This window comes from Carcharodon carcharias, chromosome 1, assembly GCF_017639515.1.
Source record: "Carcharodon carcharias isolate sCarCar2 chromosome 1, sCarCar2.pri, whole genome shotgun sequence".
Lineage (NCBI taxonomy): Eukaryota > Metazoa > Chordata > Chondrichthyes > Lamniformes > Lamnidae > Carcharodon > Carcharodon carcharias.
This window is the reverse complement of record NC_054467.1, coordinates 104381030-104406211: the sequence shown is the minus strand read 5'-3', so window position 1 is coordinate 104406211 and position 25182 is coordinate 104381030. Positions and strand designations below refer to the sequence as shown.

The 25182-nt window shown below is 45.9% G+C and overlaps 1 protein-coding gene across 1 annotated transcript in view; it reads right to left on the bottom strand.

The window, feature by feature from the left end:
• Window positions 1–12263: 12263 nt before the first annotated feature.
• The window catches only part of LOC121274159 (ferritin light chain-like), a 91702-nt gene continuing 78783 nt past the window's right edge, over window positions 12264–25182 (bottom strand). The window contains exons 2-3 of the mRNA XM_041181381.1: window positions 12721–12776; window positions 12264–12446 (exon numbers count right to left, since the gene is read on the bottom strand). Coding sequence (XP_041037315.1) covers window positions 12264–12446; window positions 12721–12776 — 239 coding nt within the window. The remainder of the gene's footprint in view (window positions 12447–12720; window positions 12777–25182) is intronic.

Below are 25182 nucleotides of genomic sequence, written 5' to 3'. Positions count from 1 at the left end.
TCGGATGAACATCTCATTCCATAGTACTGCACTGGAGTGTTTGCCTGCATTATGTGCTTAAGCCTATGGATGGACATTTGAACCCATAAAGTTCAGACTCAACCTCAGCTGGTAGTTTTGTATAAGCCATCATTTGTGTGATGGAAAAACAGTTTGTACACCTAAGATACTTTCATTCCACTGTTTTAAATCAGAAATTTGTGAGAAGATATAGTAATACAAGTTAATCATTGATGAAGTTGGTATTCTAACCCATTCAGAACACTTGGGGGTAAAATTTGACCTTGGAGAGAGCACACGTAGACCATCTTGTCCTTAGAACTAAGGAATTAACCAGTAACAACACGAAAGTGCAGGAAAAAGATTGCTGTTTGCTCTTTTATGGCCTCATCATAGATTACCTCAAAAAGAATGTGTTTATAAGCTCTGTGAAGCACCTCAAATGTTTTTCTAAATTATAAATGTTATATAAATGCAAGTTGTTATAAAACTATAAACTGAAAGACATTAGCAAACTAGTTGGGTTTATCATACTAAATATTGTGCCTTATATTCATTCTGTGAATAATCAGCTTATTTTAAATAAATCTTTTCTGTAATTCAGCCTAAGCAAAAGAATCTAACAGTGAAGTGCTTTGTGATGTCTGAATAAATAGCAGATGGAGTGGGCATCTTACATAGTCTTCACTTTATTATGACCAGGGTGAATTGTTAAATTTGGCCTCTCTGAACTTAATATGGTAGACTATAGGTCTGCACTGGAGTGCTGTGTTTGGCTGCAGTAGAGAGCTTCAGTTGGAGATTGGTGACTGAAGGAATTTAAGGGTTAAATTAAGGAATAAATTCTATATAAAATCTAGCCTTTCTTTAATTTAGCAATTAACTAAAAGTTGCTATTAGGGTTGGAAGAAGGTGAGTTTTAGTCCAGCCTTAAAACAGGGCTCATACAGGCTCTGCTTGCAACTGCAAATAGTTAATTAGATAACTGGCTTAATCAGATTTTCAGAGGCTAGGTTCAGACAGTATAAAAGTAGGCTATCTTATAGTGCTGACTTTGTCTTCACTGCAGTGCTGTTTTTGGCTGCAGTAGAGAGCTTCAGCTGGAGTTTAGTGACTAAGGGAGTTCAGTGAGAAGGGAGGAGGTGTTCCTTTCTTTTTCTACCTTTGCTGAGAAAGAAGAGCAGTGGTCTTGGTAAGTTGGAACTGGTGAGTACATTAGATAAGTGTAATATTTGTATAATTCCTATACTTGGATTTAACTGCCAACTGTCAGGAATAAGGAAAATTTAGGGCCAACATAATAAAACAATATAAATAATCCAAAGTAGAATAAAGTTAACGTAAGGGAATTAGAGTTAAGGCATGGCAGGGCAGCTCAATCAAGTGTAATGAGTGTCCTGTAATATGTGCGAAGTCATGGACGCTCCCGGTGTCCTAGCTGACCACGAGCAGGAAATGCTGTCAGCTACAGGAACTTGAGTTCCGGATTTCAGAGCTCGAGCGGTGGCTGAAGTCACTGTGGTGCATCCGCAAAGCTGAGAGTTATGTGGACAGTATGTTCAGCTTAAGGGCCTGAAGACAGAGAGGGAATGGGTGACCACTAGGCAGTCCAAGAAAAGTAGGCAGGTAGTGCAGGAGTCCCCTGGGGTCCCACTCACAAATCAGTTTTCCAATTTGGAAGCTGGTGAGTGTGCTAGTTTCTCAGAGAGTGCAGTCAGAGCCAGATTTCTGGCACCATAAGAGGCTCGACTGTACAGGAGGGGAGGAAAAAGAAAGGAAGAGCTATAGTGATAGGGGATTCATTGGTTAGGGGAACAGACAGGCATTTCTGTGGTCATAGACGTGACTCCAGGATGATATGTTGCCTCCCTGGTCCAGGGTCAAGGATGTCACAGAGCAGCTGCAGGACATTCTTCTGTGGGAGGGTGATCAGCCAGAGGTCATGGTCCATATTGGGACCAGTGACTTAGGTAGAAAGGGGGATGTGGTCCTGCAATCAGAATTTAGGGAGCTAGGTAGAAAATTAGCAAGCAGGATGTCTAATGTAGTAATCTCCAGATTGCTCCCAGTGCCACGTGCCAGCGAGTACAGAAATAAGAGGATAAGGTAGATGAATGCTTGGCTGGAAAGATGGTGCAGGAGGGAGGGCTTTAGATTCCTGGGACATTGGGACTGGCTCTGGGGAAGATGGCACGTGTACAAGCTGGACGGGTCGCATCTGAACAGAGCTGGGACTGAGTTCCTCGCAGGGCGTTTTGCTAGTGCTGTTGGGAGGGCTTTAAACTAAGTCAGCAGGGGTGTGGGAACCAAGAAAAAATATTAGAGCGGAATAAGCACAAAATACTGGGAGAGACGGATAGCGCTAGTATAGAGAATAGTAAGTTAATAGGTAAAGTCAGGGTAAGGGAAAAAGTAACAAAAATCTAAATCGGGGTACTATGTATGTATATGAATGCACGGAGTATAGTAAACAAGATTGGGGAGTTACAGGCGCAGATTGCCATGTTGGAAAATGATGTTGTGGCGACAACGGAGACCTGGCTCAAGGAAGGGCAGACCTGAGTGTTAAATATTCCTGGGTACAAGGCATTCAGAAGAGATAGGAAAAGAAGGAAAGGAGGAGGGGTGGTGGTATTGGTTAAGGACAGCATTGCAGTGCTGGAGAAAGAGGATGTCCCAGAGGGTTCAAGGACAGAATCAATTTGGCTAGAGCTAGGGAACATAAAGGGTGCAATTACATTGCTCGGCGTAGTCTATAGACCGCCAACTAGTGAGAAGGGCGTAGAGGAACAAATCTGCAGGGAAATTACAGAGAGATCCAAGCATTGTAGAGTAGTTACAATGGGTGACTTTAATTACCCAAATGTAGACTGGAACAGTGGTGGTGTAAAGGGTGGAGAGGGACAAAAGTTCCTAGATTGTGTTCAGGAGAATTTTCTTAGCAGTACGTGTCCAATCCAACAAGAAAAGATACACTGTTGGACCTGGTTCTTGGAAATTAGGTGGGCCAAGTAGATCAAATGTCAGTGGGGGAACATTTGGGAGACAGTGATCATTGTATTGTAAATTTTAGGATGATAATAGAAAAGGGCTATAGACCATCCAGAGTAAAAATAATTAACTGGACAAGAGCTGACTTCAATGGGGCAAGAACAGAGCTGGGCCAGATAGACTGGAACAAAAGATTGGCAGGAAAAACTGTAGCTGAACAATGGGCTACCTTCAAAAAAGAATTGGTTCAGGCAGAGTCAAGGTATATTCCATCAAAAGAGAAAGGTTAGACAAACAAGTCCAGAACTCCCTGGATGAAAAAAGGGATAGAAATTAAAATAAAAGAAGAAAAAGTGTGCTTATGACAGGTGTCAGGTAGAAAATACAATTGAGAACCAAGCTGAATACAGAAGGCTAGGAGGGGAGGTAAAAAAGCAAATTAGAGAAGCGAAGGGGGATTATGAGAAAAGACTGGCAGCTAACATAAAGGGGAATCTGAAAGTCTTCTACAGACATATAAATAGTGAAAGGGTGGTAAAAGGAGGAGTAGGGCTGATTAGGGACCTAAAAGGGAATTTACACATGGATGAAGGGACCATGGCTGAGGTATTAAATGAATACTTTGCATTGGTCTTTACCAAGGAGTTGGATGCTACCCAGGCTACAGTGACAGATGAGGAAACTCTGCCACTAGAAGGGTTAAAAATTGATAAGGAGGAGGTATTGAATAAACTGTCGGTACTTAAAGTTGACAAGGCACCGGGACCGGATGAGATGCATCCAAGGATATTGAAGGAAGTGATAGTAGAAATTGCAGGGGCACTGGCCATAATTTTTCCGTCTTTCCTAGAGGTGCCAGAGGACTGGAGAATTGCAAACATTATGCCCTTGTTCAAAAAAGGTTGTAAGGATAAGCCCAGCAATTTCAGACTAGTCAGTTTAACTTCAGTGGTGGGCAAGATTCTAGAAACAATTATTCGGGATATAATTAATAATCACATGGAAAGATATGGGTTGATAAGGAAGATCTCTAAAGGGGAAATCGTGTTTAACTAACTTGCTGGAGTTTTTGAAGAAGTAACAGAAAAGGTCAATAAGGGTAACGCTTTTGATGCAGCGTACATGGAATTTGAAAAGGCATTTGACACAGTGCCACACAACAGACTTGTGAGAAAAGTTATTGCTCATGGAATGAAAGGGACAATAGCAACATGGATACAAAATTAGCTGAAAAATAGGAAGCAGAGAGTAATGGTCAATGGATGTTTTTCGGGCTGGAGGAAGGTTTGTAGTGGAGTTCCCTGGGGGTTGGTATTGGGACCCTTGCTTTCCTAGCATATATTAATGATCTTGATCTTGGTGTGCAGGGGACAATTTCAAAGTTTGCACATCATACAAAGCTTGGGAGTGTTGTGAACTGCGTGGAAGGTGGTGTGGAACTTCACAAAGACATAGGCAAATTGATGGAGTGGGCAGATAGGTGGCAGATGAAGTTCAATGTGGAGAAGTGTGAGGTGATGCATTTTAGTAGGAACAACATGGACAGACAATATAAAATAAGGGGTGAACTTTTGAAGGGTGTGCAGGAGCAGAAAGACTTGGGTGTGTATGTACATAGATCATTGAAAGTGGCGGGACAGGTGGAGAGAGCTGTTAATAAAGCATATGGTATCCTGGGCTTTATTAATAGGGACACAGAGTGCAAGAGCAAGGAGGTTATGCTGAATTTATATAAGACACTTGTAGACCTCAGCTGAATCTTGTGTACAGTTCTGGGCACCATATTAAAGGAAGGAAATGAACACATTGGAGAGAGTGCAGAAGACGTTTACAAGAATGGTCCCAGGGAAAAGAAACTTCAGCTTTGAGGATAGATTGGAGAAGTTGGGACTGTTTTCCTTGGAGAGGAGAAGGCTGAGAGAAGACTTGATAGAAGTTTTCAAAATCATGAGGAGGCTTGACAGAGTAGATAGGGAGAAGCTGTTCCCACTTGTAAAAGGATCGAGAACAAGGGGGCACGGGTTTAAAGTGATTTGCAAAAGAAGCAAATGTGACGTGAGAAAAACCTTTTTCACACAATGAGTGTTTCGGGTCTGGAATGCACTGCCTGGAAGGGTGGTGGAGGCAGGTTCAATCAAAGAGGGCATTAGATGATTATTTGAATAGAAACAAAGTGCCAGGGGTATGGGGAAAAGGCAGGGCAATGGCACTAGGTCATAATGCTCATTGGAGAGCTGGTGCAGACATGATGGGCCGAATGGCCTCCTTCTATGCCATTAAGATTCTGTAATAAAGCCATGACCTATGTTGCCATGAGACAGTCTGCTGAGAGAGTGTTGTCAAGTCGCACATATAAGGAAAGCTGTTGGGGATTGGAGAAGAATCTGAATTGTAGCTGTCACTAGTTATCAGGAGCAGAAATCTTGGCTGATGATTGATTTTCCCTCTCAGTAGCCTGGGGTCATTGAGGCTTACTGTCATATCCTTAGTAACATTTCAACTGAAATCAGTAAACCGAACACAGACCAGAGTGAACCGGGATTCATGGACTCACTGATACATTTACCAACAGCAGCGGGGTTCATGCAACTAATTCTAACGGTCACCAAAGATTAATGCTGAGTAGAATTCCTAAAAGTGGTGCAGTGGAGAGCAGTTTAAACTCATACTGGCAAAAATAAGGAATGCCACAGAAATTAGCTTTGTGTTTTATGTACTATGTCTACTACCACCAACAACCCCCTCCTCACCTCTCCCACCGCCCTCACCTGACCCACTCGTGCTGAGATTTTGTGTTCAGACCTACAGCTTAAGGGTGGGTCTGAACAATCAGGAACACAAAGCCCTACTGGTGAAATAATCTAGCAACAACAATAATAACAACTAAAATTTACATAGCACCTTTAACATAACAAAACATCCCAAGGTGCTTCATAGGAGCATTTTAAAACAGAATATGACACTAAACCACAAATGGAGATTTTCAGTCAGATGACCAAAAGCTTGGTCAGAGAGCAGGTTTTAATAAGGAGTGTTTTAAAGGAAGAAGCGAGATGGAGAGGTGTAGGGAGGGAATTCCAGAGCTTAGGTTTGAGTCAACTGATGGCAAGGCTGCCAATGGTGGGGCAATTAAAATCAGGCCTGCTCAAAAGGCAAGAATAAGAGGAGTGCAGATATCTTGGAGAGTTGTGGGGCTGAAGGAGATTACAGAGATGGTGAGGGGCAAGGCCATGGAGGGATTTAAAAACAAGGGGCTAAATAATACGAGGTGCAGGGATACCACACACCTGCTAAAAGGTCAGGGGTGGGGGAGATCGCTGAGGGGAATACCAGCAGCCCTGCAGCCATTTATTGGCCAATTATCCATTAATAGGTTGGAGTCAGGATTTTTGCCCTTTTAGTTCAGGAAGTACACCTCAGAGAGCTGTTAACCATTCAGAGCCTGGTAGCTCTCCAGCAGTTCAGGACAGAAACATGCAGCATTGGATCAGGATTTGGTTAAGTGTTTGAGGATCTTGCCTGGTGCCAAGCTAGCAGGCCCCAGTGAGATGGGAGGTGTAGTGAGGGTGATAAGAGGAGTGGGGGCCTGGGGTGTGAGAGGCCATGGACGGATGGCAACCTTGAGGGGGGGGAGGAGGGGGGGGGGGGTGCGAAATCTTGGGGAGTACTCTGATGGGCCAAGCAGGCCCCTTAAGGTGGCACCCCATGCCAGGTTGGTCACTATGTGTGGGCCTCTCCTGCCACCAGTTAAATCCTGGCGGTGGTAGGATGAGGCCCTTATTTGCCTTCTTAAATGCCTCAATTGACCCACGGGCAGTCGGGTTGCTGGATGCCACCCCTGCTGGTGGTCAATGTGCTCTGGGGGTAGGAGGGATTGGATAGGCAGCAGGCAGGTTGATGATTCAATCATATGGGGCCTCTTATCACATCCCAATTCTGTCTTGACCTGATTTTGCAACACATTCTAATGTCATTGATGGGACACAGACTGGGGCATATCTGGCACGTAACTATTTTAGGCATCCATCACTAGAGTTGGCTGGTCCACATCAAGGACAGAATTTACAGGCTCCGCCAGTATCTTTGCAATTGGGGGGCCTATAAAATTCTCCAGGACCTTCCTGCTGCCTAACTGCCCTTGTCCCAATTGAGCTCTTATGTGGCAAATTATTGGCCACTTAAAGGCTGTTTCCCACCCGGCCACAATTTTGAGGTTGGTGGAAAGAGGTTAGGGACAAGGGGGATGCCTGGCAGTTAACCCTGCACAGTGATCGGGTGGGAAAATGGGATGTGGTCACCTCCATCACTGGCATCCTTTCTCTATTGGTTCCCACCATCCACCCCTACCCCATTTGTGTCCCTTCCCCCCTGGCCTTTCCAACATGATGCCCAGACCCCTCACCCCTCCCCAGGGCCTCTTCTCCTATCCGTACTATTGGACCCTGGGACTGCCCTTTGTCCTGGGCTCCCAGCACTTAGAATCTGGGGACTGCCTATAGCCCCAACAGCAGCCATGTCTCCAATTGGAACTACTAGGACTACAGAGCTGCCAGTCAATCAGATTGGCTAGCAGCTTTCTGAGGCAGGACTTCCTCCCGAGCGAGGAATGCAAGTCCTATCTCCAGCATTAAATGGCTGCCCGGCTGCCAATGCATCCCAACCAACCTTTTTCGTTGGCGAAGTGGGAAACCCCGTAATCCAAAAAATCCCCACCCCAAAGTCTTTTGGGCTTTGCTCTCCTCTGCCAAGATAGGAATTATCCTGGAAAGCAAAGGCAACCCCCAACTACTTTTCCTCCTGCCACTCCTCTCATTAGAACTTGCCCCCCCCCCACCACCCCCTCCAACCTAATCTCCAACAGATGTGAGGAGCTCATGGATTTCAATCTCACCAAGATTGAGACAATATGTTGATTTGGTTCTACCACAACCCCTTCCCATTGCCCCCACCAAACAAAACCTGTCCAGAGTACCCCTCACCCTAACCCTACACCCACATCGTCACGTAGTTTACTTCTGACCTCTCACCATGCCCTCTCCAGGCTCACCTTATCCATGAGGTCCACCTTTTGCTCTCAGGGCTCCATCTCACTAAATTGCTGACAGTTAAACTTTCCTTCCTGGCTCACGTGCTAGCTAACTCTAAATGGTTCTATCTCCTCCAGTACTGTTCCCCATCCCTTTCAAAACAGCTGTCAAAACCACCCACTCTCCTCAGAATGTTTACCCTTTCACCCCTGTCCTTGTAAACTGCTGCCCCATCTCCAGCATCTGTTTCCTAACAAAATCCTTGAACATGCTTTCACCACCCAAAGTTTTCCCACAATTCCATGATTGTAGAGATTCAATTAGGTTTTCATCCTTTTTCATAGCACTGAAATGGCCTTGATCAGTCACAAATTGTATCCTCTAGATCTATCCAATCATAGGCAGAGAATCTCCAGCAATGCTTTTCTTCCTTCTGCACACTATTCTAGATTACTCGAAGGATCCATCATGGGATCATGCTCTTCCTCATCCATTTGCCACCCCCACCCAAAGATATGGGCCAGGATTTTCCAGTCCTGCCCACCTCCGGAATCTTCTAGTCCCGCCAAAAGTCAATGAATGTTTGGCTGATCTGCATCCCCGTGGCAGGTCCTGCCATGGCAGGGCCGGAAAATTCCGGCCATGGAGTCAGGCTCCACTTGCATGCTGGTAACACTCAGCTCTACAGCATTACCAGCACCCTTAACCTCTCCACTGCCTGTGCTGTCATTCTGTTTGTCCAATGTACAGTCCTGGATGAGCTACAATTTGAGCTTTAGCCCCAGTACAAACTCTGTACTCTCATCGCTGATTCCCTCCCCTTTCCTTCAGGCTGTTTGTAACCCCAGCTTTCTACTGGACCCTGAGTCAAGGTTCCAATCCTATATACTATCCATCACTTCAACTCTCCAACACTTCAATAATATCACCATCTCCTGCCCTGCTATCAAATTCCTCAGCCATGCCTTTGTTGCCTCAACTAATCCAATATTCTCCTAGCCAGGCTCCTCCCCTTCACCTTCTATAAAATTCAACTCATCCAAAACTTTGTTGCCTGTATCTTACCCTTTGCCAAGGCCTATATCTATTACCCACTGGCTCATTGATCAGTATTGGTTCCACTTCCTCCTTGCTTCAAATTTAAAATTCACATACTATCATGTTCACTGGGGATAGTGCATTTCAATATCAAGCCCCACTGCTCCCCAAACCGCGACAAATGTGAAAAGTTTGACCAAACCATCAGATTGCCCCAATTCTACCTAACTGTTTAATTTAGGTTAACAGAATACGAGCACCAGGTTTGTAAACTTAATAAGTAAATAACTGTTTAGCGAATGAATTGTCTTTAACTAGTGGCAAAAAAAAAGAAATATGAACTGCTAACTTCTAACACTATAACTTAAACTCTACTTAAATCCTTAAAATCTTCTTAAATCCACACACACACACAACACATAAGACACACAAAACATGGATTTTAAGGGTGGGATAAAACAGTTCAATAGCACCAATTCTGGAGTACAGGATTCGAAGGGTTGATTTTGATCGATGTCTTCCAAATTCCTTTCAGTTCTTGGTGATGACACGGGGTGGTCGTCCAGAGCTTTCAGTATTTAGTTCACTGGTTGAGAACTTGCTTTTCAATGTCTCTAACAGTGATTTTCCCCTTTTCCTTTTCACAGGGGTTTCCTCAGAGAGAGAACAGGTTATAGAGATATGAAGAAAAGAGATTTTAAATGTTTTCTCTTTGCAGGCAAGAAGCTTTCTGCTCTGTGGAGTTATTGGAATCTTCCATGCACAGGAGAAAGAGGTTTTAGGCCTTGTCCCTTCAGGCTAGGTACTATTCTGCCTTGCTCTCACACAAAACCTGGTCAGGAGTCAATTAAAATGCTGTTGTCAAGCAGCTCCCTTATCCAGGACTCCTTTCTGGCACCATCCTGTCTTTCATGGCACACTCTGTTCCTGGACTGCAACATTGTATGTATCTCTCATCCAGTTCCAGTGAACATGTCTTTCAACTTGCAGCCATTGTAATTGTAATCCACAGTCCAAAAGATAGAAAAAAGACATATTCCTTATGATACCAATGTTTAAATCCCTTCACAGTCTTGTGCCTTCCTACTGTGATAATCTGCAGCCCTCCAACTTGTGGAGAATGCTGCATTCCTCCAACTATGATCTCCTCTGCAACCCTACATCCTTCACCCTACCTTTGACAATCATGCCTTCATATCTAAGCCCTGAACTCTGAGATTCACTCCCTTTCTACCTTTCCCACCTCCTTAAAACTCACCTGCCACCTAATATCTTCTCCTTTGGTTCAGTGTTATGTAAACCTCCTTGTACAATAAAGGTGCAATATAAAAGAATGTTGTTGATCACCAAGATCTTGGCTGATCTCCCCCGGCCCTCCCCAGCTGCCTGAAGAAGCCGATTGTAATTCCACCCTGCCTGAGATCAGGTAATTTAGGGTAGACCAGGGAGTAAAACTAGTACCTTTTGGTCCTTATGTCCCACTGACGCACCATAGGGCATGTCTACTTCTGAACCTTTGGGAAAATTACATTTTTTTGTTTTAAACTGTTGAACTCACGTTAGCCACACTAAACAACGTATCTGGCTGAGTAAATGCAAAGTGTCCTAATCTTTTAATTGCTACAGATTTGCATAAATTTTTCAGGGCCTAAATTACTGCTGCCTTCCCTCTTGCAGCTATTGACCTTTGGTCAAAGGTCATCATCATTGTTAATATCCATTGACTGCAAGCTTATTGGAAGTTTCTTTAAATTGTGCACCTTGTTTCTAACTATTGTCCACCTCTTCCTAGTTTGCGTTTGTACAGTTTCTGTATTCAAGCCATCCACAGTACAATTCTGCCCCTTTGATTTACTGCAATTTGAGTCTCGTTTATCTTAGTTGAATATGATATTAGAAAAACAAAAGCCATAGAGAGTGCGCTGGCAGGGATTTCTCAGTGAGATCATAGTGTAGATGGAATGATGTTGAGACACAGAAAGTACACGCATCTCAGAGGCCAAGAATGCTTGACCTACTGGAACCTCTTTCTTACTAAGGCCTCCTCTGTGCCATGGCCATCCATGCGCTCCCATGCAGATCCTTGCACCTCTCCATTGGGGTATGCCTGATCTCTTTCTCACCCTCTTCCTCCAGGGCATATGCTTTCCAAAGTGCAAGATTATGTAGAGCACAGCACACAATGACCATTACTGAAACGCTGAATGGCACATACTGTAATATTCCTCTGATCTATCCAGGCATCAGAACCTTATCTTTAATAGCCCAATTGTCTGCTCGATGATGGCCCTGGTGGTGCCTTGGCTGTCATTACTCATGCAAAGCCTCAGGCTCTTTGACGTTGACTTTGGCAGTCCATTGAAATGTACTGACCTGCTTTTTTAAAAAATTGCATCTGTAAAGACCTTAGTGCAGTGGTGTGCAGCAGGCTACATAATGCCACTGAGGTCTCCACAGACAATCTGAAAGGATCCAGTGGCAAATTAATTCAGTGCCACGGTGACCTTGACGGCTACTGGCATTGGGTGACCACCCATGCAGTTGGAAGTTATCCTCCTTGCCAACATCCCACAGAGAGAGGTGACTTGGCCCTGGAGAGCCTGAGTCTGCTCCTCTGTGCCTCTGATATTTGAAGGCAACACTGCCTAAATACTCGATCGGCAGCACAAGTCCTAGCTCTGCCCATCAGTGACTCCATCAGCTTCTTGCTCTGGCACACCAATGCATCCTTCCCCTGACCATCTGGCTGTGGTATAGTTGAGGGTCTAAAAGCACCTTTTGGCAGGCTAAATGAAGACTCAAAACAGCAGAGGTATCCCTGAAAACACGGCTTCCAATAGCAAATGCTTGCAGCACTCACAGCAGCCTGAACTACTGAGATCAAACTAAGGCCCCAGCTGGGGACTTTTAACCCATCCTTACAATCTTTCAGTAAATAAAACAAGAATCCCACCTTGCGTGATTCACACCCTCTAAATGTTTTTTTTCCTGTTCAAGTTGCTTTATTTGGAGATAAGCCAAAGAACATTTCTACAAATACACGTCAATAATCCATCGATGTATAGTTTAATCAAACCCATTCAAAATTTAAGGTGTATTATCAATTACAAAATTGGGTGGTGTGAAAACTGAACAGGCTACAAATATAAGTTAAACATGCACTGAGCTTTTCAGAGTCAGGCAGCAAGGGATAGACAGTTCAGGTGTTCAGCTGCTGTCTTTATCCAAGGTGTGCTTGTCCAATAAGTACTCAGCCATTCCGTTTTCAGGAATGGCCAATCTCCGCAGGCTGTTTACATGGCTTTCTAATAGCTTGATATATTTGACCTGTTCATCCAGGTAGTGGGTCTCCAGGAAGTCACAGACATGTGGGTCGTTCCAATCTGTAGTCTGTTTATGCAATTTTAAAAGCGATTGGTTTACACTTTCTCCAGCTCCTAAGAGCACGCCATTGCATCCAAGCCACTTCCCTATCGATCACGATTTGATTTCTGCTAGTGTGTGAGCCTGCACACTCTATACCTTCAGTGGAAGTGGGTGTGAATTTTATTACTCCCAGCCGGTATTATTCCAGTCAATTGCCACATTAACAAGCTTAACAAAGCAATTAAATTCAATTTGAATAAAATGGGCAGGCTCCCGATTTCTAGGCCCACCCACTTACCATATTATTACAATCTGGTGTGATGATGTCAGGAACACGATCCGCTGTCACCGTGCCTGATAATACGTCAGTGCAGGTATGGTATAGGCTTCTTTTCAAGGTGTATTATTCAGCCCAATGTGTGTCCCCATGGTTCAGAGATGCCTCCCTGGGGATTCTCCTCCAGGCCTTCCACAAAAGGTCTTGTTTTCCAGAGCTGGCAGTAGGAGGCCCTCCCATCTGACCAAAGCGGCCTGGAGGAGGTCGCAGTGGAGGTTAGTGCCTGTGGGGCCCACTCCAGAACTGGCTGGCAGTGCCAAAAAAGGATGAAAGGTCTGCTGCACTCCGGCAGGGTAAGTGGTGCTCTCTAATCACTTCAAAGTGATGCTCATCAGTGCATCAAGCAGTGTAAGTGTGTGAGTACACAGGGATGTCAGACGGGAGATAGTGTTGCAGGACTCAGCAGCAGATGGGACATGTGCACTGAATGTGTGCCAGCTACTTCATGCTCCCAATGTTCCATCAGTTGCAGGATATCGTGCTTGTTAATCACTTACTGGAGGTGGAGTGGGAGGGGTGGGGGGGGGTTGGTGGTGCTCAGGAGCTGCCATAGGTATGTATGCTCCTAAACTGCTCATGCACCCATTGGGATGACACTCAAACCTTCTTTCTGTCTGCAGAACAAAAATGCCCACAATAAGAGGGAATGGGCCAAGACTGGCAGCAGACTGCCAGATATTAGAGTCCTCACCACTTTTGAGGAGGAGGCCACACAACTAGTCAGACCAGGACTGTGCCTGCACCAAAGGCGAGCCAGGACTCCCCCAGGAAGCCAGTGAGGATGTCTTCAGTGTGCAATTGTCAGGCGCACCGACAAAGTAAGACCTTGTTTTAATAAGGGAGCCTTCCTATGCATCCACTACTTCTCCACTCCAGGTACTGACAAGAAAAGTGGGAGGAAATGAGACAGCCATCCACAGCTCCAGCTCCAGCTCCAGTCCCACCTCTGAAGATGATGACCCAAATGTTTCTTCTCTGTGCACCCATGTTCCTGGTTCTGCCTGAAAAAGCTCTCTGCAAGGACTAATTCCCATTGAGAGCAGGTGTGAGAGTGACATACAGTGCCTGTCAAGATAAGAAATCACATTGCTTTCAACATGACTTTATGAGGGCATGAGAAAAATTTCATTTCTACTTACAGGTACCCAAGGTTATGGGAGTGTGGACAGCTGTGCAGGTTCTGATACTCGCATTTGGCACAAGGGGTCTGTATATCTGCACAGTTTGTTAATTCCAATAACTGTATGTTGTAAGAATGAGACTGAAGTTAACCTGTAACTTAAAACAGGTTTATTTCCAAGACTGCAACGTCAAGTCACAGACTCTCCCAGTTCCTCCCAGACATCCAGAGTGAACAGGTTTAGATGCTCTTGCAATCATTCCCTAGTCCTTCTCCAACTGGGCATAGCTGTGTTTAATTAACAACTCAAAGCATGTATTCTGTTGCAGCACAATTTCAATATTAACATAGTTTGGTGCATGCAAGAGATCACACCACCAGCAGGGCTGATGTTAAGTAGTGCAGTTTAATTCAGCTGTCATAAATCTAGATGCATGAGAGTAAACTATAATGTGTGTTAAGATAAGAAGCCACTGCCTGCCAGCCAGCAGAGAATTGAAAAAGTATCCAGCCAGCTGAGGATAAGTATCGGTAACTTCAGGAATCTGTTAGCTATTAAATTGTCATGGGCCCATGAGGCATGTCATACCCTCACAATGGCTTCTCCATATGCCTCCACGACATCCTGGCCCTCATCATTGTCATCACTTTCCATGTCCCCATCATCAAAAGGGACGTCTTGGTCCTGATCCAACTCTGCCCTCTAACTGTCAGTACCCTCCTTTACTATTTTGTTTTCAATTCTCTGCTGGCTGGCAGGCAGTGGCTCCTTATCTGTAACACACATTATAGTTTACTCTCATGCATCTAGATTTATGACAGCTGAATTAAATTGCACTATTTAACATCAGCCCTGCTGGTGGTGTGATCCCTTGCATGCACCAAACTATGTTAATATTGAAATTGTGCTACAATTAAACCCTTAGGACTAAACTCTTGATATTATCGACCCCACCTCTCACTGCCCAGAAATCCCATCCACCGCCTTACACGGGAGCATGGCATGTGTCTTGTCCATAAGACATGAAAGAGATCATAAGCTGTTTAAATCAAACCTTACTTTGTACTTAGAAAATTGGAGTTTGCTGGACCAAAAACATGGCTGCTATAGATAGCATGATTTGCAAGTTCACCACAGTTCTGGAAACTTCCATCAGTAATTACAGGACAAAACTCAGCCCTCATCCTTGTGTGATCTCACACTTATCATTGTGTGGACCCATTATAATCAATGAAACAAGGGAACAGCAGATCGTCTGTCTCCGCAGTTTGGAGTTACAAGAAAGAGAGAGCAATCGAAATTCGTTAGACCTGTGGAGGCGCTAATAGCCACTATCTACCTCCTAAGGTGAACAATGAATTTTGACCAGAGACATAGGCTAGGATTTTTCACTTCCACCCATGGCAGGTGGGAGCGGAAAATATCGCAAGAGCAAAAAAATTCATTTCATGTCAGCGGGAAAACAGGGTCCTTTCGCCTACTCTGGACTTCAATGGAGGAGTACATTTCCCGACATGCAATGTTGGTAATGCTATTTGAATACTTTCAAATATTATGAATACTCATTGTAAAGCATGTTGGCTGGTATCATCCCCCTATGCTGGGTCACGAGATTATGTCGGCGTCTAACTAGGTCGATGTGTTTCACAACCAGTTATAAGTGGGCACCTGGTGACTAACACTTCACTTGTGACTTTGAAGATTGTTCACTTTTCATTGTGCAGTGCTTATGCCACCTTGACTCAGCGCCAGGCTTCACAGGCAGCACCACATTGCTCTCAGAGGGGTTTTACAGGCAAGATTTTACCTACCAGACAAGCAATAAGGTGGGGGTGCTCTGGAAGGAGCCGCAGGGCAATGTCTCCACTGGGAGGTGGGCAAGACAGTACAGAGTTTCGACTCAAAAACATGACATGGGGAGTTCAGGGGGGAGGCATCCTCTGGTCCAGAATATAGAAGAGTTTGTTACAGAGGTACATAAGTCAGTTGGGGCCAGAATGGGAGGATCGTGGACTAATAAAACGCTTTAGTTTACATGGCTGACCTCACAAAGACTGTCCCTGTCCAATTAAGGGCGGCCCAGTGTGAAATGCCTCTGCTCAATGGTTGGAAGGGCCAGGCGGAGGCGGAGGCAGGAGCCTGTTGGGTGCTGCATCCAATGGCGACCTGGTGAGGGATTTAAAAGCAGCAGAGGCAGCTCCCTGAAGGCTGCCAGGGGACACTTTGTAACTTTGGAGATGTTTGACGAAACATATTTTTTCAGCTGCAATGGCAGCTGTACCTGTTGGGTGCGCTAGGGTATAGGGCAAGTCCTGTGGGTCCTCGGCCTCCTGGTTCTCGGATGAGTGCCTGGGAACCCTCGTGGAGGAGGCTAGTGCCATGCGGGACATCTTCATCCCCAGCATGGCAAGAGGAGGCCACCACACCTGACCGAGAATGCGTGGGGCAGAGGTGGCAGCCCAGGTCAGCAGCCATGATGTTGTGTGGCACACATAGGTGCAGGCCCGCGAAAGGTTCAATAAGCTGCTGCGCTCGGCAAGCGTAAGTACCAAGTTGGCATGGATCAGTGTGGAGAAGCGTTAATGGCTGGCCATCCCCCCTTAGTGCTCAAGGGTGTAAGAGCCTGTGTGCCAACTGTCACTGACATTGGCACTGGTCAAGGCGATGAGGTCTAGCTGCTTGGATTGTGGGCTTAATGCCATGACTCGGATGTGCCCTGCAAGATGTCCCTAAGGTGGGGTTGACCAGGCTGCAATGGCACTATAGGTAGAGAGTGGACTAATCCATGCTCCTCTGTCCTTTCAGGAGAAGGGAAGCCATAACAACTTTGAAAGGTCAAGGACAGGCAGAAGCCCCCCAACCCTACTCATATTGACGAGGAATGAGATGGATACCTTAGAGATGGCATGCCCACGCCCAGCTCAGTCCACCGGTTGTGGAGAGGCAGGGGTCTCTGGCGAAGGTAAGAGTGCAGTGCACAGATGTGAGAGTGTCAGAGTGTCCAAACATTGTTGTGTTGTCTCATTTCTAATGGAAACCTCAAAGCTAGATTCCCCGTTGTTCATTGAAAGATGTTGGCACCATGATTCAGATCTCCATTGTCTCACCAGTCCGCCTAGCATGCACAGTGACAGTGTGATGACTAATACCACTAACATGTCGTTTCTCTCCCCTAGAATCGCCATCCTACCAACATGTGCAGGACCCCGATGAGCCACCCTTGACGCCGGAGGACCAGTGCCGGTCAGATGCACCTGTGTCACATTCCCTTTCTGCACCAGGCACCAGCGCAGATACCAGAACCTCAGTGGACATTAGATCGTTGGCTATAATGTCGGTGCACAGCGGTGAGGGCATGGCACACTCGCATGGGGAGCAGGTGGAGGCAGAGAGTGTCCAGGGTGCTGGCAGTTGGAGGACTGCTGGAGACCAGGAGCATGCTGAGTCTGAAGCAGATGACAAGCCTCTGGAGTATTCCCTTCAGCGGCCAATGCTGGATGCCCAGCAGGATGTGCGGCAGGATCTTGCAGAGATTCCTGAGGGTATGCGTGCCATGTCATGGAGGAGTCCATGTAGAGTGTGAGCACTGCATTTACCCTCATGGCCGAGCACGCTGCCTCCTCCATTGAGAGAGTGGCGACTCTCATGGAGAGGCAGCTCCAGGAACAGAGTGATGGGTTCCTGGGGTTGCACTCGGACCTGCAAACCCTCACACAGGCACTGAGCTCAGGAGGTCACTGCCAGTGTAGGAGATGGATGAGGCACCTAGTAACTCTGCTAGATACCCGCAGGGAGGTCCAAAATGACCTTGGCGCATGAGCTTCTTGTCGTTTCTGTGGGCTCATCTCATGGATGATGGCAGCTACTCCTCTGCCAGTGACCATGGCATCTGATGAGGCTGCAATGACTGAGGAGTGCCCAGCTGTGGCACTGGCCACTCCCTCCCAGGTGGGGCCAATGCTGGCTCCACAGGCCAGAGGATGACCGCCAAGGTCATCAAGGCCATGAGGACAGCACAGTCAGCAGGCTGTCTCCAGTGCTGCTGCTATCGAGGGGGAGTCACCAAGACACACTACTCGCGAGTGTAACTTTAAGGTACCATGAGCACATGAGTGACTGTTCACATGTGATCTTTTGTTCTGCCATGTTTTGTTAATTTGTTTACTGGTGTGACCATTAACACCTTATATTGCTATGTTCATTTCCTGTGAGTGTGAATATTATATAAATTTTGCTTTTGTGTTAATGGCCTGATTATGCTTCATCATTTTTGTAGGTGTGGGGAATGCCATAATGTCATGCTGGACGTGAGTAGCTCTAAATTTTATTGCTCAGGTACTGAGTGGACTTTCAAATGGGTCATTTCAAACCTCCAGTGAGGAGGTGACTCTCCTGGTTTGTGGTGAAAGCAGGGCCTTGGCAGCTGAGCTGAAAGAGCATCGAATCAAGGCCTCCCTGGTGTCCCTGCCTCCCTGAAGGTTCCAGATGTCTGCCTGCACTTCCTCACTGTTCTTCCCCAGGGTCCTCTTCTGATCCACCACTCGAATCATCATCTGTGAACTGTGCAGCTGCCTTAAGATTCTCTTCCTCCAGTGGGTCCCCCCTTGCCAGTGCCAGATTGTGGAGAGCGCAGCATGCAACCACTATCAGAGACACCCGCTCTGGGGGATATTGTAGTGCTCCCCTGAATGGTCCAGACATTGGAAACGCATCTTCAGCAGACCTATGGTCTTCTCTATCACCGCTCTTGTGGAGGCATGGCTCCCATTATAATGCTGCTCTGCTTCTGCTCTTGCGTGGTGAAGAAGTGTCATAAGCCACCTTTTCAATGGATAGCCCTTGTCACCCAGCAGCCATCCATCCAGTCGAGCTGGAGCCATGAACAGCCTTGACAACTGTGAGTGTTGGAGAATGTATGCATCACGGAAGCTGCTAGGGTACCTTGCAGAGACTTGTAGAATCTGCGTCTTGTGGTCACAAACTATCTGGATGTTCATGGAGTGGAATCCCCTCCTGTTGACAAAGGCACCGGGTTCACCTGCTGGCGCCTTGACGGCCACATGTGTGCAGTTGATGGCATCCTGGATGCGGGGGAAACAACAATTGCAGTAAAGCCTTTGGCTCACTCAGCCTGGCTGGCCTCGTCCATCTGGAAATGAATAAATGTCAGTACCCGCTTGAACAGGGCACCAGTCACCAGCTTCATGCAACTGTGGACAGTTGATTGGGACACTCAACACAGATCCCCCACTGATCCCTGGAAAGAGCTGGAAGCATAGAAGTTGAGGGCCACTGTGACCTTCAGAGCCACTGGCATGGGGTTTTCACCCGCACAGTTGGAGGTGATCTCAGGGCCAATCATCTGACATATGGAGGTCACGGTCTCCCTGGAGAGGTGGAGCCTTCTTAGGCACTGCACCTCTGACTTGTTGAGGTAACTGCATCCCTGCCTGTAGACTCTGGCAACAGCTCAGTGGCGTTTTCTGCGGCTCCTTCTGCCTTTGACTCCCTGCTGGCCCTGTGCCCCCTGTGCCTGTGTCTCTCCTCCCACTGGTTGCTCCCTTGGACACTGCCTACAAACACCCTTGTGCTAATTGTAAAATTGCACAGTCAACGTAAAATCGTGGACAATAGAGTTTTTGATGGTTTTAATTGGCCCTGTAATTGTCGGCAGGAGTGGTTCTGAGTTGGAGTCCTGCACGCGCCCGCTGACCTCAATATTGCTCGCCTGTGCCATGATGTTGGGACGCATGCCCAATGTCATTTCGCGCAATTTCACGTGTTCAGGTCAGGCGCTTGCCTGCCTGATCAATGTAAAACTCTGGCCTATGCATTTGCTTACATCAGACTGTAGGCTGGAGTCAAAGAATTCCCAGAGAAAACTTCAATGCTCACAGCAGCGTTTCCAGGTGAAAGCCGAGGATTACAGTTTATGAACTGCCTCAGTCACAAACAACAGTTAGTGTGCGTGTGTGTGTGTTAGGTAGGTTTTTAACACAATGAAAACTAATCCCTTACGCATTTGAACTCAAGAAAGCCTGCCTGACTGACTTCTTTGCAATCAGCACATAAACAGTTAAGTACCTACACTGAATTGGCACATATCATCATAAATTTTTTTTATGGGAATAAAAGGGGGAGTCCTTGCACCCTTACTCACTTGATCAGAACAAATCCTTAATTACTAGCATCCTTTTACACTTGGGCAGCAACACAACTCTATTTTACAAAGTAGCAGCAGAAGTAAACACAGATGTTGTTGCAACAGAGGCCACGATGATATTTCTGTCTGATAGTGACAGTGCTAGGGAGTTGGTGTTTGTGATATGGAAGGATCAGGTATGGCAGGTCGGTCCTCTTGACTATGTGCTAGGTTGGTTAATAAATGCAAGAACCGACTATTGAATCGAAAAATTCTTACAAAATTCTTAAGGACAAGTTTCTGAAATTCTAATTTAGGCTTAGACCTGATGTTAAAAACAGTTCAGTGGGACAAAAAAATGGTTACTAAAACAAAACTGTCCTCAGCAATGACAGGAATCTATTGTGTATTTTTCCTCTGATCTATAAATTAACTTGTGAAAACAAAATTCAGGTCCTTGTACTTAGTAAGCCTGTTACAATTCAGCTCATAATGTTTATATATATATATCTTCAGTTATCTGTGATATTGAACATTTTAGTGTTCCTGTAGGCTTCATGCCTCTGGGTGAAATATCATCCACATTCTGTTGGTGTAGTTAGAAATGTCTTTGTGAGCAAAAGCCAGTCTATCATAGTCACACATGCATATGGTTATGATTTATCAATAGTATATTTTTAATTACAAACCTATTGGTGTTGATCTCAGAAGAATATCATCAGCACAACTCTCAGTATATTTGAAAGCAAATTGCTGCAGATGCTGGAAATCTGAAATAAAAACAGATGATGCTGGAAATCTTCAACAGGTCAGGCAGCATCTTGTGGAGAGAAAAACAGAGTTAATGTTTCAAGTCGGTGACCTTTCATCAGAACCCAGTCTATTCAACCTGGCTCATTCTCAGCTTGTCACCTTGATGAATTGGAGACAGTTTCCAAGGGGGAAGGCCCTGATGCTTCCAAGAACAACAACTGTCAACACTTACATTTATAAAGGACCTTTAACATATAAAACATCCCAAGGTGCTTAACTAGAGCATTATAAAACATAATATGACACTGTGCCACATAAGGAGACATTAGGTTAGATGACTAAAAGCTTAGTCAGAGAGGTAGGCTTGAAGGAATGTCTTACAGGAGGAAAGCAAGGTAGAGAGGCATTGAGGGGTATAGGGAGGGTATCTCAGAACTTAGGGTCTAGGCAACTGAAGATGTGGTTACCAATGGTGGAGTGATTAAAATTGGTGGTGTTCATGAAGTTCACAGCTCAGCTACCAGAAGCTACTAATTCTGAAGCATGAATGGGACATCCTTTCCCCATTTCTTCAGCTCCTTTGAATTCATCAATGAGAAATGAATACTTTAGGACTGCTTAATGGTTAGGTAAAACCTCTTGCGTAAGCTTTATAGTACAGAAATTGTTTCAAGTTTTGTATTAAGAGAGTTAATAAAATGTTGTAATATTTATTACTTTGGTATTTGAGACAATATTAGGTAGGAATTCTGTAACCAAATGAATTTAATTCTATTGTGTATGCTTCTGTTTACTTCTTAATAAATCTGATTTATAGGGTGGAATTGCCCCAGATTTGTATCAAATGCAGTGGATGGGAAAAAAGTCATTCTACTTGCTGGCCGCAAAGGTGGGTCTTCACACCATATCGTCCCATTCTTGGTGTGTCCTGCCTCATTAATAATGCATTCCCGGGAAACACACTGGATTGCTGTCCACCTCAGGCCTTCTGTAATCTGGATGCCCCTGCACAGAGCTGGCACTCTCTATGGGTTCAGAAGCTCTTGGAAATCTCGCTGCCAAAGGGAGGAAACATACTGCCCCAGATTAAGTGACATCTCCCTCAAGCATCTACTGGACACAGTGGAGGCCCGCAATGAAGCCCTCTAACCCCGCAATGGTTGAAGACCAGCAAGCAAGGTCACCAATCCAGCATGGGAGGTGGTGGCAGCAGTGATCAGCACCAACTCCTTGCAAAAGAGGACAGCCACCCAGTGCCACCCAGTATTGTTGGAGCTGCACTTATCCAGGCAAGTGGGGAGTTTTCCATCACACTCCTGACTTGTGCCTTGTAGATGGTGGACAGGCTTTGGGGAATAGGGAAGTGAGTTACTTGCTGCAGAATTCCCACCTTTTGACTTTCTTTTGTAACCACAGTATTTATATGGCTAGTCCAGTTCAGTTCCTGGTCAATGGTAACACCAGGATGTTGATACTGGGAGATTCAGTGATGGTAATGTCATTGAATGTCAAGGGGAGATAGTTGCAATCTCTGTTGTTGTAGATGGCCATTGTCTGGCACTTGTGTGGTATAAATGTTATTTGCCACGTGTCAGCTCAAGACTGGATATTGTCCAGGTCTTGCTGCATTTGGACATGAACATGGAGTTGTGAATGGTGCTGAACATTATGCAACCATCAGCAAACATCCCCACTTCTGACCTTATGGTGGAAGGAAGGTCATTGATGAAGCAGCTGAAGATCGTTGGGCCGAGGACACTACCCTGAGGAACTCCTGCAGTGATGTTCTGGAGCTGAGATGACTGATCTCCAACAACCACAACCATCTTCCTTTGTGCTAGGTATGACTCCAACCAGTGGAGAGTTTTCCCCCTGATTCCATTGACTTCAGTTTCTCTAAGGATCTTTCATGTCACATTCGGTCAAATGCCGCCTTGATGACAAAAGAAGACACTCTCATCTCACCTCGGGAGTTCAGCTCTTTTGTCCATGTTTGAACCAAGGCTGGAATGAGGCCAGGAGCTGAGTGACTCTGGCAGAACCCAAACTGAGCTTCAGTGAGCAGGTTATGGCTAAGTGCCACTTGATAGCACTGTTGATGACCCCTTCCATCACTTGCTGATGATCGAGAGTAGACTGATGGGACGGTAATTGGCCGGGTTGGATTTGTCCTGCGTTTTGTGTACAAAACATAAATGGGCAACCTTCCACATAGCCAGGTGGATGCCAGTGTTGTAGCTGTACTGGAACAGCTTGGCTAGGGGCACGGCAAGTTCTGGAGCACAAATCTTCAGTACTATTGCTTGAATGTTGTCAGGGCCCATAGCCTTTGCAGTATCCAGTGCCTCCTTCAGCCATTTTTTATATCACGTGGAGTGAATCACCTTGGCTGAGGATTGGCGTCTGTGCCGCTGGGGAGCTCCGGAAGAGGCCGAGATGGATCACCCACTTGGCACTTCTGGCTGAAGATTGTTTCAGGTGTTTCAGCCTTATCTTTTGTACTGATGTGCTGGGCTCCTGTATCATTGAGGATGGGGATATTTATGGAGCCTCCTCCTCCCGTGAGTTGTTAATTGCCCGTCACCATTCATGTCTGGATGTGACAGGACTGCACAGCTTAGATCTGATCTGTTGGTTGTAGGATCGCTTAGCTCTGTCTCTCGCATGCTGATTTCGCTGTTTGGTATGCAAGTAGCCCTGTGTTGTAGATTCACCTCATTTTTAGGTATGCCTGGTGCTGCTTCTGGCATGCCCTCCTACACTCTTCATTGAACCAGGATTGCCTCCCTGGCTTGATGGTAATGGTAGTGTGGGGGATGCTGGGCCATGAAGTTACAGATTGTCCTCGGGTACAATTCTGCTGCTGCTGATGGCTCACAGTGCCTCATGGATGCCTAGTTTTGAGTTGCTAGGTCTGTTCGAAATCCAACCTATCTCGTTAGCATGGTGGTAGTTCCAAAGTGTATCCTCAATGCGAAGATGGGACTTAATCTCCACAAAGATTGTGTGGTGGTCACTCCTAATGATAATGCCATGGACAGACACATCTGCGACAGGTAAATTGGTGAGGACGAGGTCAAGTAGGTTTGTTCCTCTTGTTGGGTCCATCACCACCTGCCACAGACCGAGTCTAACAGTGGTGTCCTTTAGCGCTCAGCCAGCTCTGACAGTAGTGTTGCTACCATGCCACCCTTGGTGATGGATATTGAAGTCCCCCACCTGGAGTACATTCTGTGCCCTAACCACCCTCAGTGCTTCAAAGAACAAAGAACAAAGAAAAGTACAGCACAGGAACAGGCCCTTCAGTCCTCCAAGCCTGGGCCTATCGTATTGCCTGTCAACTAAAGCATTTTGCACTTCCGGGGTCCGTCTCCCTCTATTCCCATCCTATTCATGTATTTGTCAAGCTGCCTCTTAAATACAACTATCGTACCTGCTTCCACCACCTCCTCTGGCAGCGAATTCCTGACACTCACTACCCTCTGCGTAAAAAACTTGCCCTGCACATCACATTTATAGTTTCTCCTCTCACCTTAAATCTATGTCCCCTAGTAATTGAATCTTCCACCATGGGAAAAAGCTTCTGACTATCTACTCTGTCCATGCCATTCATATTTTTGTAAACTTCTATCAAGTCGCCCCTCAATCTCCGTCGCTCTAGTGAGAACAATCTGAGTTTCTCCAACCTCTCCTCATAGCTAATAACCTACAGACCAGGCAGCATCCTGGTAAATCTCCTCTGCATCCTCTCCAAAGCCTCCATATCCTTCTGGTAATGTGGTGACCAGAATTGCATGCAATATTCTAAGTGTGGCCTAACCAAGGGTTCTATACAGCTGCAGCATGACTTCCCAGCTTTTATACTCAATACCCCTGCCAATGAAGACAAGCATGCCATATGCCTTCCTGACTACCTTATCCACCTGCGTTGCCACTTTCAGTGACCTGTGGACCTGTACACCCAGATCCCTCTGTCCGTCAATGCACTTAAGGGTTCTGCCATTTACTGTGTGATTCCTGTCTGTATTAGACCTTCCAAAATGCATTACCTCGCATTTGTCCGGATTAAACTCCATCTGCCATTTCTCCACCCAAGTCTCCAACTGATCTATATCCCTTGACAATCCTCTTCACTATCTGCAACTCCTCCAACCTTCTTCCAAGTGGTGTTCAACATGAAGGAGTATGGATTCACCAGCTGAAGTGGCAGGTTGTGGTGGGGAGGGGCGTGGGGGCGGTAGGTGGTAACTTGCCCATGTTTGACCTGATGCCATGAGACCTCATGAGCTCCAGAGTCAATGATGAAAACTCCCAGGGCAACTCCCACCCAACTGTATACCACTGTGCGGCCACCTCTGATGGGTCTGTCCTGTCAGTGGGATAGGACATACCCAGGGATGGTAATGA